At 43.7% G+C, this 13,702-nt stretch overlaps 2 protein-coding genes across 3 annotated transcripts; one reads left to right on the top strand and one right to left on the bottom strand.

Moving 5' to 3' along the window:
- Nucleotides 1-839: 839 nt before the first annotated feature.
- On the bottom strand, nt 840-2,420 carry LOC4340480 (uncharacterized). The gene has a single exon (XM_015785929.3). The coding sequence runs from the start codon at nt 2,388-2,390 to the stop codon at nt 1,143-1,145; it is 1,248 nt and encodes a 415-aa protein (XP_015641415.1). The 5' UTR covers nt 2,391-2,420; the 3' UTR covers nt 840-1,142.
- Nucleotides 2,421-6,101: 3,681 nt separating this feature from the next.
- On the top strand, nt 6,102-13,380 carry LOC4340478 (uncharacterized). 2 transcript variants are annotated; one of them, XM_015787838.2, is made up of 12 exons: nt 6,102-6,414; nt 6,822-7,012; nt 7,473-7,568; nt 7,756-7,822; nt 7,930-8,110; nt 8,648-8,741; nt 9,085-9,300; nt 9,435-9,827; nt 9,907-9,983; nt 10,127-10,230; nt 10,312-10,424; nt 12,173-13,380. In XM_015787838.2, exons 1-12 carry the CDS (start codon nt 6,117-6,119, stop codon nt 13,184-13,186), a joined length of 2,844 nt encoding a protein of 947 aa, XP_015643324.2. In that variant the 5' UTR covers nt 6,102-6,116; the 3' UTR covers nt 13,187-13,380. The 2 variants fall into 2 exon arrangements, with proteins under 2 accessions (XP_015643324.2, XP_015643326.1); XM_015787840.3 differs by having other exon boundaries at nt 6,200-6,414; nt 8,644-8,741.
- Nucleotides 13,381-13,702: the final 322 nt, after the last annotated feature.

Below are 13,702 nucleotides of genomic sequence, written 5' to 3'. Positions count from 1 at the left end.
CCTAAAACGGAGGGAGTAGGAGTTTCTTTCAAAGAGTACATGGGCGATACCACAAGGGAAAGATAAGTTTCATGTAGGTGACTATGCAAGTAAAATCATTTCTCACATAATTTCTCTTGTGCTCGATGTAGCTACATTATCACTATTTCAAAGGTGATCGTAAATAGTATCCAACTATTGGAGTATAAGTGAATTGTCCATCTTTCTTCATCAACTTAGGCTGTTGGAGTATAAGTGAATTGTCTATTTTTCTTCATCAATTTAGCCACATGATCACAATTAATCAGTGCATATAACTTCATATGGTATGAAAGCCACATATCTTGAGCTTGTTGGACAGTTGGAGTATATATTCATTCCTGCCTTTCCTCATCAGCAAACACTCTCACTCATCAGTTTATACTCTCATGATCTGCTTGTTAGCTTATTAATAGCAGCCAAAAATATTTAGCATTTAATTTTGGATGTGATTTTGGGATGTTTTCGTTGTAGTTTATTTCCAAGCATTGAGTTTTAAACCGCTAAGAATAGAAATATAAATATTTTATCTTTGTTGGCTCGTTTATTTTTATATGGATTATCAGTTGGAGCTCAAATGATCATATGCTTAATTTTTTGGTTGAATTGGTTGCTGTATGCAACTCAATATTAACAATATTTTAGAAGTAACTATAAAACATTTTTCCTACTGGGTATCATCCTCTTCTGCAGCATGTAGTGTTTTTTCCTGGTAAAACAGGCACGCCGCAGTCCAATAATTTAAGCATTTGCGTGGATGCACAATCTAACTTTAGAACAAACGTCCGATATGCTGGACTGCGACAATGATCAAGCGCACATTAGCAAATAATTAACCATTTGTCATTTTATATTTCTTCTATTATGTATAGCCATATAAACTATATCTAAAAAAAATTCACATAAAGTACATGTGTATGATAATACGGTCAAGCTCGAGAAAGAGAAGGAAACCAAACACCAAAAACAAAAATGTTCGGCACATTTTACATGGTTTCAACTTTCAAATAAGTTTTACAAAATTATTTCCAAGAAAAGAAAAAATAAGAAGAAAAATGAAAAAACCACCACCTCTTGTATGGACAATGGCGAGCAATGAAGCTACCGATCGCCATGGATTTCCTTCACCCTTTGGTCCCAAGCTTCGCCATGCCGCCATGGCCGTGGTACCACGAGCTTCCTCTGAGCCCTCTCGCCAGCCGCTGCAGCGGGCTCAGCCTGACGGACCCGAGGATGCCCTCCGCCGCCGCCGCGGCGTTCTTGTCGCCGGCGTGCTTCCTCGGCTTGCTCGCGGTGTCGGCTTTGCCATTGGCCTTGCCCGGCGTCGTCGTGGGCCGTGCGCTCGCCTTCTTCACCGGCGAGTCGGGGTGTCTCGCCGGCGAGCTCTTGAAGATCGGGTCCTTGGTCACGCGGCCGTGTTCCGACGAGCTCCGGAACAGGAGGAGGTCGCTGAGCCGCCACCTCCTCCACCCGGCGCTCTTGGAGGCCGGACGGGTGGTGAACTGGTCGGCTTTCTTGGCCGGGGAGCCTGAGGCGGCGACGCCGAGCGGCGACGGCGACGGCGACGGCGCCTTGGTCGCCTCCAGCAGAGCAGCGGCGAACGGGTCGAAGTCGACGCCGGAGCCGACCCTGCTCCGTCGGCGAGGCGACCACATGCCGCCGCCTCTCGACATCGGCGACCGCGGCGACGACGCGACGCTCCCGCCGTCGAGCAGCCCAGGAGGCGGCTTCAGCGGCCGGACCTTGCCCTTGTCGAAGAGCTCGTCGGCCGTCTTCGGCAGCGGCGCCTTCAGCGGCCGGATTTTACCCTTCTCGAAGAGCTCGTCGGCGGTCGTCAGATTCTCCTCCGGCGCGGCCTTGTCGACGACCGTGCCGAATTCGAAGTCCGTATCCCACGCCGCGCCGCCGCCGCCGCCACCGAGCCCGGCCTTCGGCGTCCCGGGCCTCTCCTCCCAATCGAACGGCACGGACGAGGCGTTAACGGTGTACGACGCCCGCGGCCGGAACCCCTCGTCGTCGTCGTCGTCCTCCTCCTCCTCATCCTCGCCGTCATCGCGGCCACCCCCGTTGCCCCCCTCGGCGAAGTGCGCGTAGATGGCGGCGGCGCGCCTGGGGCTGGCCGGCGCGCTGCTGAAGTGCTGGAAGAGGTCGAACGGGTTGGCGTGGGTGAGGCGCGGCGTCTCCGGCTGCTGCTGCGCCGCCATGACGGCCTCGAACGGGTCAGGCGACGGCGGCGCCGTCAAGAACGTGGCCGTGGCGAGGCGGCCACGCGGGCTGGACAGCGCCGTGGCGTACGGGCTCGCCGCCGGGCTGTCGAACCGGAAGTCGTGGTGGCGCGGCGGCGGCGAGGCGGGGCGCACCATTACTTCCATTTCGGGTGGCTCTGACTGACTTGGCTTGCCGGAGAGCTCGTGGTGGCGGAGCGGGTTTAAGAGTCGTGGAGATGGCGGGGAGGGAGGGAGGGAGGGAGGAAGCCGTGAGGAAGGAGGGAAATGAGATGATAGCAGGGAGCTGGGCCTCAAATTTGATTTTTATACTTTCTCAGAAAAATAAATAAATACACTATCCCACTTGCAAAGTTGCAATCTAATTGAATTTGTAATATTTTTCATGTAAATTTGATGTATCAAATGATTTAACTCACCATCTTTTTTTTTCATTCAAAGAAGAACTTCAACTATCAACTCCTCAATTAATCATAGGGTGTGTTTAGTTCACGCTAAAATTGGAAGTTTGGTTGAAATTGGAACGATGTGATGGAAAAGTTGGAAGTTTGTATGTGTAGGAAAGTTTTGATGTGATGGAAAAGTTAGAAGTTTGAAGAAAAATTCTGAAACTAAACACAACCATAATGTATTACTACCTCCGTCCCAAATTAGATATCGTTTTGACTTTTTCTTTATCATTTGTCTTATTTAAAAATTAGTGCAAATATAAAAAATATAAGTCATACTTAAAATATTTTGATAATAAAGAAAGTCACAAATAAAATAAATAATAATTTCATAATTTTTTTGAATAAAGCGAATAATAAAAGTTACAGACAAAAACCAAAATGACAAGTATTTTGGGACGGAGGGGTAGTATAGAAAGAGATATGCCAAGACGTTATGAAACATCAAAATCTTTATATCTATTTGATGTATTATATTTATCGGCTGGAATTGAAGCACATAAGTTCCTTTTTTGAATAGCTGAATGAATTAAATATTGTAATGTTAAAATGAATTTAAAATAATATTGTAAGAAATTCATATATAGAAAATTTTTAGTACCGATTAACAGCTCGAAAAATATGCACATTCATCCGATCCATCTTTAATTAATCGGAAAAGTTATCGTGCAAGTATTTTGTGCTTGCCAGGGCTCTAAGGAGCAGATAAAGAAAAGTTTTGGCGATAGTGATATGTTAATATGATACTGTCAACTATAAACAATGGTTTAGACAGCGTGGTTTTCATGGACTAATTCGCTTCTTTTATAAAAGCTTTGATTGGTGATGACACGGGTGGGAAATCGATTAAAAATCAGCAAAGAAACGGATTGCCACTTTCTCATGCTCCTCTGACTCGCATGCTCCTAGTGATCCCAAATGCCATGCCTACTTGATTGCATAGATGTTTTATTATGCTTGAAGCATACTGGAGTCTGGATGCACCTTTACTTTAAGAAAAATCAATGGCTGAATTATTATATATACAGTTGCTCAAAAGGTATTAGAAGAGTTTGTGAGTGATCAATAACTGGTATCTTTAATTTTCAAGTGGATTTAATTACGCCTAGCAAAGAGCTGATCATTTTAGACTTTATCGACATTAACCACATCACAAGTTGCATCTCCTTTTATTGGGGTGAAAATGAAACAGTAGTAGTAGATATCACTGTGCAGTTGAAACGGTAATAGGTCAGCTCTTTGGCTATCCTCTCGGGTCAACTGGAAAATTTCTGAATTTTGACAAAATCTCGAATGCGAACATCACAAAATTCAGTGGCAAGCATCGATTCATTGACATGCAAAGATTGAAAAGTTCAGAGTGTGAAGACTCTGAAGTTCTTGAGCTTGTTGTGCTAAATAAAAATGTCCACTCTACCTTGTGTCGTAATTTCCAGCTTTTCTGTAATCCTCTGATGCATCCTTTTTTTTATTCAGACTACGAGATCACAAAAAACTTCTGCTAGAAGGCATCTGGGAAATGTTATTTAAGTTTGTGGTTTGAAAAAGCAATTGTTTGTATTTCAGTGAACTTCTTGGAAACGTTTTTTTGCTTGTTTAGACTGAACTCTGAATATACTACGTGGCAAATATTAGAGCCAATTGCATGCTGATCAATTTAATCTGAGGAAAAAAAAAAGAAGTATGCATGTTGACTAAACATTTTTATGTTCTAGCTGTCTTACAAGAACAGGTATTCCTTGTCCTAGAACGCCACTAACACGGGGTAAATTCATTGACGGGTAAGCTTGTACTGAAAACGCTGACAAAATAGAACGTTCTTTAGGCAGTTTTGCAGTACCATGCCGCTGACGAACGAAGACCTCTTCAAGAGAATTTCCCTTCCGTGGTTTGATGCACTCTAAATATAAACTACAACTCTTTCTGAATTTTTCTCATTCACTGTTTCAAACAAATTATTAACCTGAAAAAAATATCGTGAAAATTTAGAAAGAGTTAATTTTCACGATATTTTTTCAGCTGGTGGTGAGCAAGTTGCTTCACCATAGCGGTGAGCAAAAAGAACACGAACTTGTCAAGATCATGTCTGTCCCTTCGCCGTTTGTCAGGCAAGGAAAATCTGTAGCTACTGATCATCCTCAACAGATGTCTGCTCTCCTAAACACCGAAAAAACGAATCCAAATTGCTGCAGAATTAAATTCGCCGGCGCCGTGTCTGGCCTTTAATTTGCTTCCTTGCACGTAGCAGACGATTTCGCTCGAGTCGGCAAAGGAAAGTTCTTCGCGCGCCTAACTGAAACCAACCCCATCGTCGTGAATTCACGATCGCGTAGTGCGTGTCGTGAGCGTGTGAAACGGCTTAGTTTTTTCAGCTCGGAAACGGACCAATCGCCTTTGACGTGTCGTTGTCTGTCTCGATCTCTCTCTTGTTTGGTGTTTCTGAACTTGTGCTCCCTGCATTGACAAGTCTATTTTGACTGGAAAGACGCTAACCGCTCGAGGAAGCATCAAGCATGGCTGCATGGGTTGTGACTAGAATACTAGTATGAGGAGCATAAAATATTTATCATCGGTTTTGCGAATATTTGACGTGTGAAGAAATCAACGACAATTGCACATGCACACATACAAATCATGTCAAATACTCGACCGATTTTGGGGGCCTTCATATCTTCTTACATGATTTGTGCTCCATGACCTCTTTCTTCTATTATCTAAAAAAAATGACCTCTTTCTCTACTCCGGTGGTGAATTACCATCTGATTAGGTTTTGGGTTTAAGTAGGAGAGGGTTGTGAATTGGGTTGATGGGAGGTGTTTCTCGGCTTAGAGGGATGGCGAGGAAATGGTGGCGTCACCTTGACCCTGGGAGAAGAGGAGGACGATGAGTCGATGTTAGCGACCGAGGAAGTTCATCGTTGCAATTGATCTAGCCGCTGAGGAGGACGGTAAAGTAGAAGTCGGAGCCGAGAAAGATAAAAAAGAAGCATTATAAAACAGAATTGTGGAGAGGGCAAAATGGTTTGGTGGGCCTCGTGAGCAAAGTGAAGGGCAATGGGACACAGGGTGGCATGTGTTTTGGTTGTATTAAGGCTGTGTTTAGTTTCACGCTAAAATTAAAAGTTTAATTAAAATTGAAAGTTTGAATAAAAAAATTGAAAGTTTATGTATGTAGAAAAGTTTTGATGTGATAGAAAAGTTAAAAGTTTGAAAAAAAAGTTAGGACTTAAAGCGGGCGAGAATATCGACGGTTCTCAGAAAAATTCACATGATTTGAAGAGGGGAAATGTGTCGAGGGATGAGGATTACACTCAAAATTCCCATTTTCCCAGTTTCTGAGCCTAAGCACTCTTCGTTGGGTCCAAAAAGGCCCAAGCAAAAACAAATGGGCCTCAACCTGAAGCCCACCATACGGCTCCTACTTAATGGGCCCCAACACGAAGCCCATTAAGGCCCATCGCAAAAACCAGAAGCCCATTAAAGCATCAGCTAATCTTCCCGGAGAGGCAGAGACGGCTCCACGGCCTCCGCTCGCTGTCTTCCCGGAGACGCCTCCTCCTCCTCGCTTCTCTTCCCCTCTATCGTCGGGAGCTGCGACCGGAGGCGCGCCACGTGTCCCTCTCCCCTCCCCGCCGATGAGCTGCCGCGCGGCGCCGTGGGGGCGCCCGTCGCTCCCCGGCGGCCGGCCCTCCCCCGGCTCGGCGCGGCAACGCGGTCCATTCGGTGAGATTCACGAGCTTAGCTCGTCGCGCCTACTACTTCTCTGTACTTTACGCTGCTGTGGACTGCGGGGATGTGTTGTGATGCTGGGTTAGGGTTTACGTCGGATGCTTCAAATCTTACAGTAGATGGAGCAGTTCCCGCGCGCGGATGTACCATTTTTAGAACAGAAGTTCAAAACATTGGGTTTTGATGTTTCTGAACTACTCACAAGTGATTTCCCAAATATGAACTCAAATTGATTTTTGAGCCCCAGAGTAGTTACATAAGTTGCGGGAGCATTCGTAGGACAGCACCATTTGTTGGTCAAATGTATCGCAGTTTCCAGTGATTTCATATTCCAATTTGAAAGGGGGTGATTAGGTTAATGTATCCGTCAATCTAATGGGTTAGCACTTTGTTCCTGACAGGAGGTTTGAATGTATGGAGGAATTCAATCCTCAACAATTCATGGAGGCTTGGTGGTACGCCAATGAAGTTTGGACTACCATCTAGATTGTTCAGACTCATGGCTTCAAGTAGCTCAGGAGATGGTGGTTTTTCACGGCCTTCATCAACTGATGAAGGGCCAATGCCAATATACTCTTGGCCGGATAAGCAGGTGATTCTTTACTGTAGATATCCGTAGTTGAGAACCCCCTGTTATTTGGTGGTTTTCCTTTTCATTTTCTTTGCGAGTTGGTTTTGTTTTATATGTTTAGTTGTTCGCCAAATTCTCTATTTCATGATGAAGCATAATTCAGTATATGGAAATCCCAAGGGGACATACTTCGGTACACTTGATTCAGAGCTTATGACATGCATTAAAATACAGTGTGTAGATACTCACGGAATATAGTTCAATTTATTATAACTATAAATCAATTGGCCTATACTGATGGTGTCTTAAGTGCATGTTTTTTGACTCATGAGTTAATTTTTTTCATATTTTTGTTTTGTCTATGCATGCCAGGCTGTGAGGATAAATGTTTGAGGAAAAGTTAGATTTACAGCGTGCTTATGCTATAACCACTATATTTGTATAATTGTATTACTGAATATGCCCTCTTCCTTATTTTCAGCGTCCACGAGTGTGCATCTTGGGTGGTGGATTTGGTGGCCTGTACACTGCTCTTAGATTAGAATCTCTTGTATGGCCCAATGATAAGAAGCCTCAGGTAAAATGATCATGCTCTTATGCTGGAAATTCCATTTAGATTTGCAGAGTGCTATACCTGTTTTTATATATCTTGATACATAACGGTCATAGTGGTGTTTGCAATTTGACAATTTTATCAGTGACTCATGTGCACTCGCTAAACAATTGATGTGATATTTTACTAAGAAAATGAAATTACGTTTCAGGTCATGCTGGTTGATCAATCTGACAGATTTGTATTTAAGCCCATGTTGTATGAGCTCTTGTCAGGAGGTAATGTAGTTTGAAGTATAAAAATACTGCTAGTGTATATTATAATTTACTGGATTTTATCATATGGTTTCATGTTTTTAAATGTGAAACTATGATTTGGTCGGCAGAAGTGGATGTTTGGGAGATAGCTCCATCATTTACAGAGTTACTGAAGAACACTAGTGTTCAATTCGTGAAGGATAGTGTAAAGCTTCTGCGCCCTTCTGATCACTTTAGAAGAGATTCTGGAGGATCATGCACTGGTGGAGTTGTTCATCTGGAAAGTGGCACCGTTATTGAATATGATTGGTACGGATGATAACTTTCTACAGAATTGCAATGGATGTCAAACAAATTTAATAAACTATATATCTCTCACAATATCATTGAATTCCTTCATGTAACTCTTTGTGAAAATTTTTAGACTGGGGACAGATTGTTATATGCTGGTATAAAATTTTGAAATTTGCGGATATCATTTAGTGCCTTGTTAATGTGCCCATCAGTTTCACAAGTGGCAACGCAATAGTTTATATATTTATATATCTTTTATAGAAATACCAAATGATTATGCAGCATTTCTTCCTTCGATTGTGCCACCCCTGAATCATGATACTTTAGAGTTTATCCTATAGTGGTGGAGCCTATGACGGACTTCTTTCTATCTTCTGTATTAGGAAACTGTATGATAGTACAATACCACTAAATAAGATTATGTGGTTACTTTGTTTAGCTTGTAAAAATGTACAATAACTTTTCAGGATATCTTGCATTTGTAATTTTATGGCGTCCTTAGAAGTTTTGAGTGATATAACTGATGATATACCTTTTGGAATGGGCAGCCAGGCTCGTTCTAGCTTTAGGGGCTGAAGCTAAAATTGATGTTGTCCCAGGATCTGCTGAATATGCAATTCCTTTCACGACTTTGGATGATGCTTTGGTAATGATCAATTACTGTGTGAAACTGCTTAAACCTTTTATTTATTCATTTACAACTTGGAATACTGATTGTAGGGTATAGTAAAATTCACTTGTGAAGAAGTTGTGACTATGTTTATTATATGCTTCAATGATGCTATGTTCATGTGTTATGGTAATTGTTTATATAAGTGATCATATTTTTTTAAATCTAATGTTATATTGCCTATTTTTAGCCATTAGTTCATAAATATCATTGCTTGTTTATTATAGCTGATTAGATCAATAGTTGCTTTAGGTTTGTTGGACGGGACCATGGTCATCCAGAATCCTAATGTTGTTGTATTGTCCTATTTTATTTTCAGAAAGTTGAAAGCCAGCTGAAAATGTTGGAAAGGAGAAGGTTTGGTAAAAATTCCCCCGATATTCAGGTGGCCATTGTGGGATTGGGTTACTCTGGTGTAGAGTTAGCTGCTACTATCTCTGAGAGACTAAAGAACAAAGGGATTGTTCAAGCCATCAATGTTCAGACAACTATCTGTCCCAGTGCACCACCTGGAAACCGCGACGCTGCTCTGAAGGTGAGAAACTAAGAACTCTAAGCATCAGAGACAGTTGTGATAAACACTGTAAGTTGGGCAATCCTCTATATTCTGAGGTGGCATCTAAGTATCTAACTAATGAAAGAAAAATGGTTTCATGAGTTCCTCACCAGGTTCTTGAATCTCGAAATATTCAACTTTTCTTGGGATATTTTGTGAACTGCATCAGAGAAGCTTCTGCATCTGAGGATTCAAGTAGCATGGTTACAGATGCAAAAGAAGTTAATGGTGACCATAAGAAACTACTATTGGAACTTCAACCTGCTCAAAGGGGCATCCAGAGCCAGGTTCTGGAGGCTGATATGGTATTATGGACAGTGGGTTCAACCTCTCAGATTCCTCGGTTACAGCCTCCAGATGCTCCATATGTTATTCCTTTAAATGGTCGGGGCCAGGTAGAGACTGAGGAAACCCTTCAGGTAAAAGGCCATCCTCGAACTTTTGCAATCGGTGATTCAGCAGCTCTAAGAGACCCATCAGGCAAACTTCTCCCAGCCACTGCACAGGTAAGGCATTTTACTGGACTAACTTTAGGCAGATGCTGCCTTGGTAGTTTCTTAACCAATGATTACTCTTATCATGCAGGTTGCTTTTCAACAAGCAGATTTTGCTGGATGGAATCTCTGGGCAGCAATCAATGACCGACCTCTTCTGCCATTCAGGTTTAAATCTAGCTGAACTGTCTATGTTGACGTATTCAGGATTACTAAGGATTTTCATTTCTTTTTTAATGCTAATGTTCTGTCATGTCTGTAGGAATAGTTGAACTTCATAGAAGAGCTAAATATCCTGTGTAACTTTTCAGGTTTCAAAATCTTGGTGAGATGATGACACTTGGTAGAAGTGATGCTGCGATAACAGCAAGCTTTATTGAGGGCCTGACCTTGGAAGGACCTTTAGGGCATGCTGGTATGAATCCTCACCGGCATGTTCTTTTCCTGTTTTTGCATAATTTTACGTTTAAGAATAACATTCAACTTGGTTCTGCAGCTAGGAAGATTGTATACTGCCTTAGGATGCCCACAGATGAACATCGAGTGAAGGTTGGAATCAGTTGGTTCACAAAGACTGCAGTTGATTCACTTGCCTCCCTGCAAAACGCAGTAAGTAGCATGCTAACAAGCCCATGACAATAACATTGTCTATGTTACACTATGTATGGAAACTGGGAAAGTATCAACCTCTGAGTCAAATGATCTGGAGAACATTTTGAGATCAATACTGTGTATGAATTTGAAAATCATATCAGGTAGCGGGTTTTTTTTTTCCATACTTTACATCTCTTGAATTGAGTTTTCACGCTCTTCAGTTGCTACGTGTGCTTAAATTACTCATTGGTAGTACAAGGATTTCCATATGGTGGTCTCTAAGGGGGTAGCCTGGAACTAATATATCCTTTGGAAGTGAGGAATTTATAAGGATTTTTAGGGGAGTTTGGATAAATTCCTATGAAAATCCTATAAAATCTCTGGTTTGAGCCCTTTAACCCGCCTCAGTTAACTGGCGGTGTTGTGGCTGTCTTCCCTTAAGCCCCCAACCACCAAAACCACTAAGGCATTGTTTAGTTCCCAACTTTTTTCTTTAAACTTCTAACTTTTCCGTCACATCAAGTTTTCTTATACACACAAACTTCCAACTTTTCTATCACATCGTTCCAATTTCTTTAAACTTCTAATTTTGACGTGGAACTAAACACAGCCTAAGTTTCAACTTCTAGCCGTTCCTTTTTGCTCTGTTGGCTTTTGGGTCGTTGGCAGTCTGACCAAATGGATGATGCCAAGTTCACCAACCGTTTTTATCAGTTAATCAATCTCCTTACCGTCAAAATACTGTTGTCTTTGTGTACCATGCTGGATAGTCGGTCGGGGATCCAGACAGGGCTGGCTGTGAACTTCATGCAAAAAAAAAAGTCCAAGGATAGCTGCAAGCCTGCAACTAGTGCCATCGCCCACCCATCTTCAAGAACTGTCACCAACTTGCACCGATTTATTCGGTGAATGCCTTTGTATTTGTTCAGCTCTTAAGAGTTGCGGCGACCTCACTGAACAGAAGTCGATCGTAATCGGTTCTCACATCATCTAAATAAACACGAGAAGAAATAGTCTTTATTAATACTAGTACTTCCTTTGTTTTATATTGTAAGCCACTTTAGTTTTTCTTCTAATCAAACTTGATCAAGTTTATAGAAAAATATAGTAATATTTTCAACACAAACATATTACTAGTATATTTAATGAAACTAATTTGGTATTGTAAATGATACTCCCTTCATACTCGTAAAGGAAATCGTTTAGGATAGTGACACGGTCTCTAAAATACAACTTTGATTTCTTATTTCTATAAAAATATATTGAAAAGTGATATATGTATATTTTTATGAAAGTATTTTTCAAGAAAAATCTATACATATAATTTTTATATTTTCAAACTTAACAACTTGAGAGTTATTTATGATTTATATTCCTAAGGTTTGATTTAAACATTGTCCTAAACGACTTCCTTTATGAGTATTGAGGGAGTACTAGTTTTTTCTATAAATTTTTAAAAAAATTAATTATTTTTCTATAAATTTTTAAAAAAATTAATTATGAAAAAAAATCAAAATGATTTATAATATGAAAGGGAGGGAGCAGTAATTAGTTTTTGAGCGGGTCATACTATGGGGAAAATAATTATAAAAGTTGTTCACCGATCACCAAATGGGGAAATAAAAAGTTGAGAAAGCGGCGTTGCCACTCGCCGCAAGTCTCTACCCTCACCAACCACGCTCCCACTATCTCTCTCTCCCCCGCGTTGAACTTCTTGAAGTGAACTAGACTTCTTTTTAAGTTTCCAGCTCGATTTGTTGCAGGTGGCCAACTCATTTCCGTCTCCCGATCCGGCCACCAACCGCTCCCCATCCGCCATGGATCCCGACTCCGAGGTCGCCTTCGACTTCCAGCCCTACCTCTGCCAGTACAAGAGCGGCCGCGTCTTCCGCCTCGGCGGCGACCCCACCGTCCCCGCCGGCACCGACCCCGTCACCCGCGTCGTCTCCCGCGACATCCACGCCGGCGCCGCCAGGGCGCGCGTCTACCTCCCGCCCGGCGCCGCCGTGTCCACCGAGAAGCTCCCCGTCGTGGTGTACTTCCATGGCGGCGGGTTCGTCACCGGCTCGCCCGCCAGGCCGAGCACCCACGCCTACCTCAACGATCTCGTGGCCCGGGCCGGCGCGATTGGGGTGTCCGTGTACTACCGCCTCGCGCCGGAGAACCCGCTCCCGGCGGCGTACGAGGACGCGTGGGCGGCCGTGCGGTGGGCGGCGACGCGCGGGGACGGCGCCGACCCGTGGCTGCTCGACCACGCCGACCTCTCCCGCCTGTTCCTCGCCGGCTGCAGCGCCGGCGCCAACATCGCCCACAACATGGCCGTCCGCTGCGGCGGCGGCGGCGCGCTCCCGGACGGGGTGACCCTCCGCGGCCTCGTGGTGGTCCACCCCTACTTCACCGGCAAGGAGGCCGTGGGCGCCGAGGCGGCGTTCGGCCCGGACGTCCGCGAGTTCTTCGACCGGACATGGCGGTTCGTGTTCCCGGAGACGTCCGGGCTGGACGACCCGCGCGTGAACCCGTTCGTCGACGACGCGACGCGCGCCGCCGCCGCCGCGATCCCGTGCGAGCGCGTGCAGGTGTGCGTGGCCGAGCAGGACGTCCTGCTCAAGGAGCGGGGGCTGTGGTACCACCGGGAGCTCAAGGCGAGCGGCTATGGCGGCGAGGTGGAGCTGTTCGAGTCCAAGGGCGTCGGCCACGCGTTCCACTTCGTCGGCATGGCGGGCTCCGACCAGGCCGTCGAGCTGCTGGAGCGCAACGTCGAATTCATCAAGAAATGAAGATCGCCGGCGGCGGAGTCAGATTTGGAGCGTGTTTAGTCTAATCTAAATAAGATGGGGAAATTTTTCTTTTTCCTTTTCTTTTGCCATATTGTTGTGGTGGCTTCTACCATTATTTGCCACGAAGTAATTTGTAATACCTGTGGAATTTATACTAATTTGATTCGAAATATGATCGTTTGGCGTTATAGACATTTTTGTCCCTACAAATGCAGAAATGCTGTCTCGTATTCCATGACGGCACAAAGAGGGTAAGGGTGTTATTTGGAATAAACCATGACATTAATAACCTCTAGTGAATAATTTGTTACAGTGAGCAGGATGAGAAATGATCAAATGCACCTCCACAGAGTGGCAAGCAATCATATTCCCTCCAAATCAATTGGAAGGGAATCATTTGCAAATAATTGACCCTAAACTTCAGCTATAATTTGTGCAAGGTTGTGATTGATTAATTGATGGGTAAATTACACTTTGCACTAGGTAGAGTGTATCTTGTTTTGCTTTGTAACAAGT

This window comes from Oryza sativa, chromosome 6 (genome assembly GCF_034140825.1).
Source record: "Oryza sativa Japonica Group chromosome 6, ASM3414082v1".
Taxonomy (NCBI): domain Eukaryota; kingdom Viridiplantae; phylum Streptophyta; class Magnoliopsida; order Poales; family Poaceae; genus Oryza; species Oryza sativa.
Note: the sequence above shows the minus strand (reverse complement) of the source record. Positions and strands in the feature narration are given on the sequence as shown.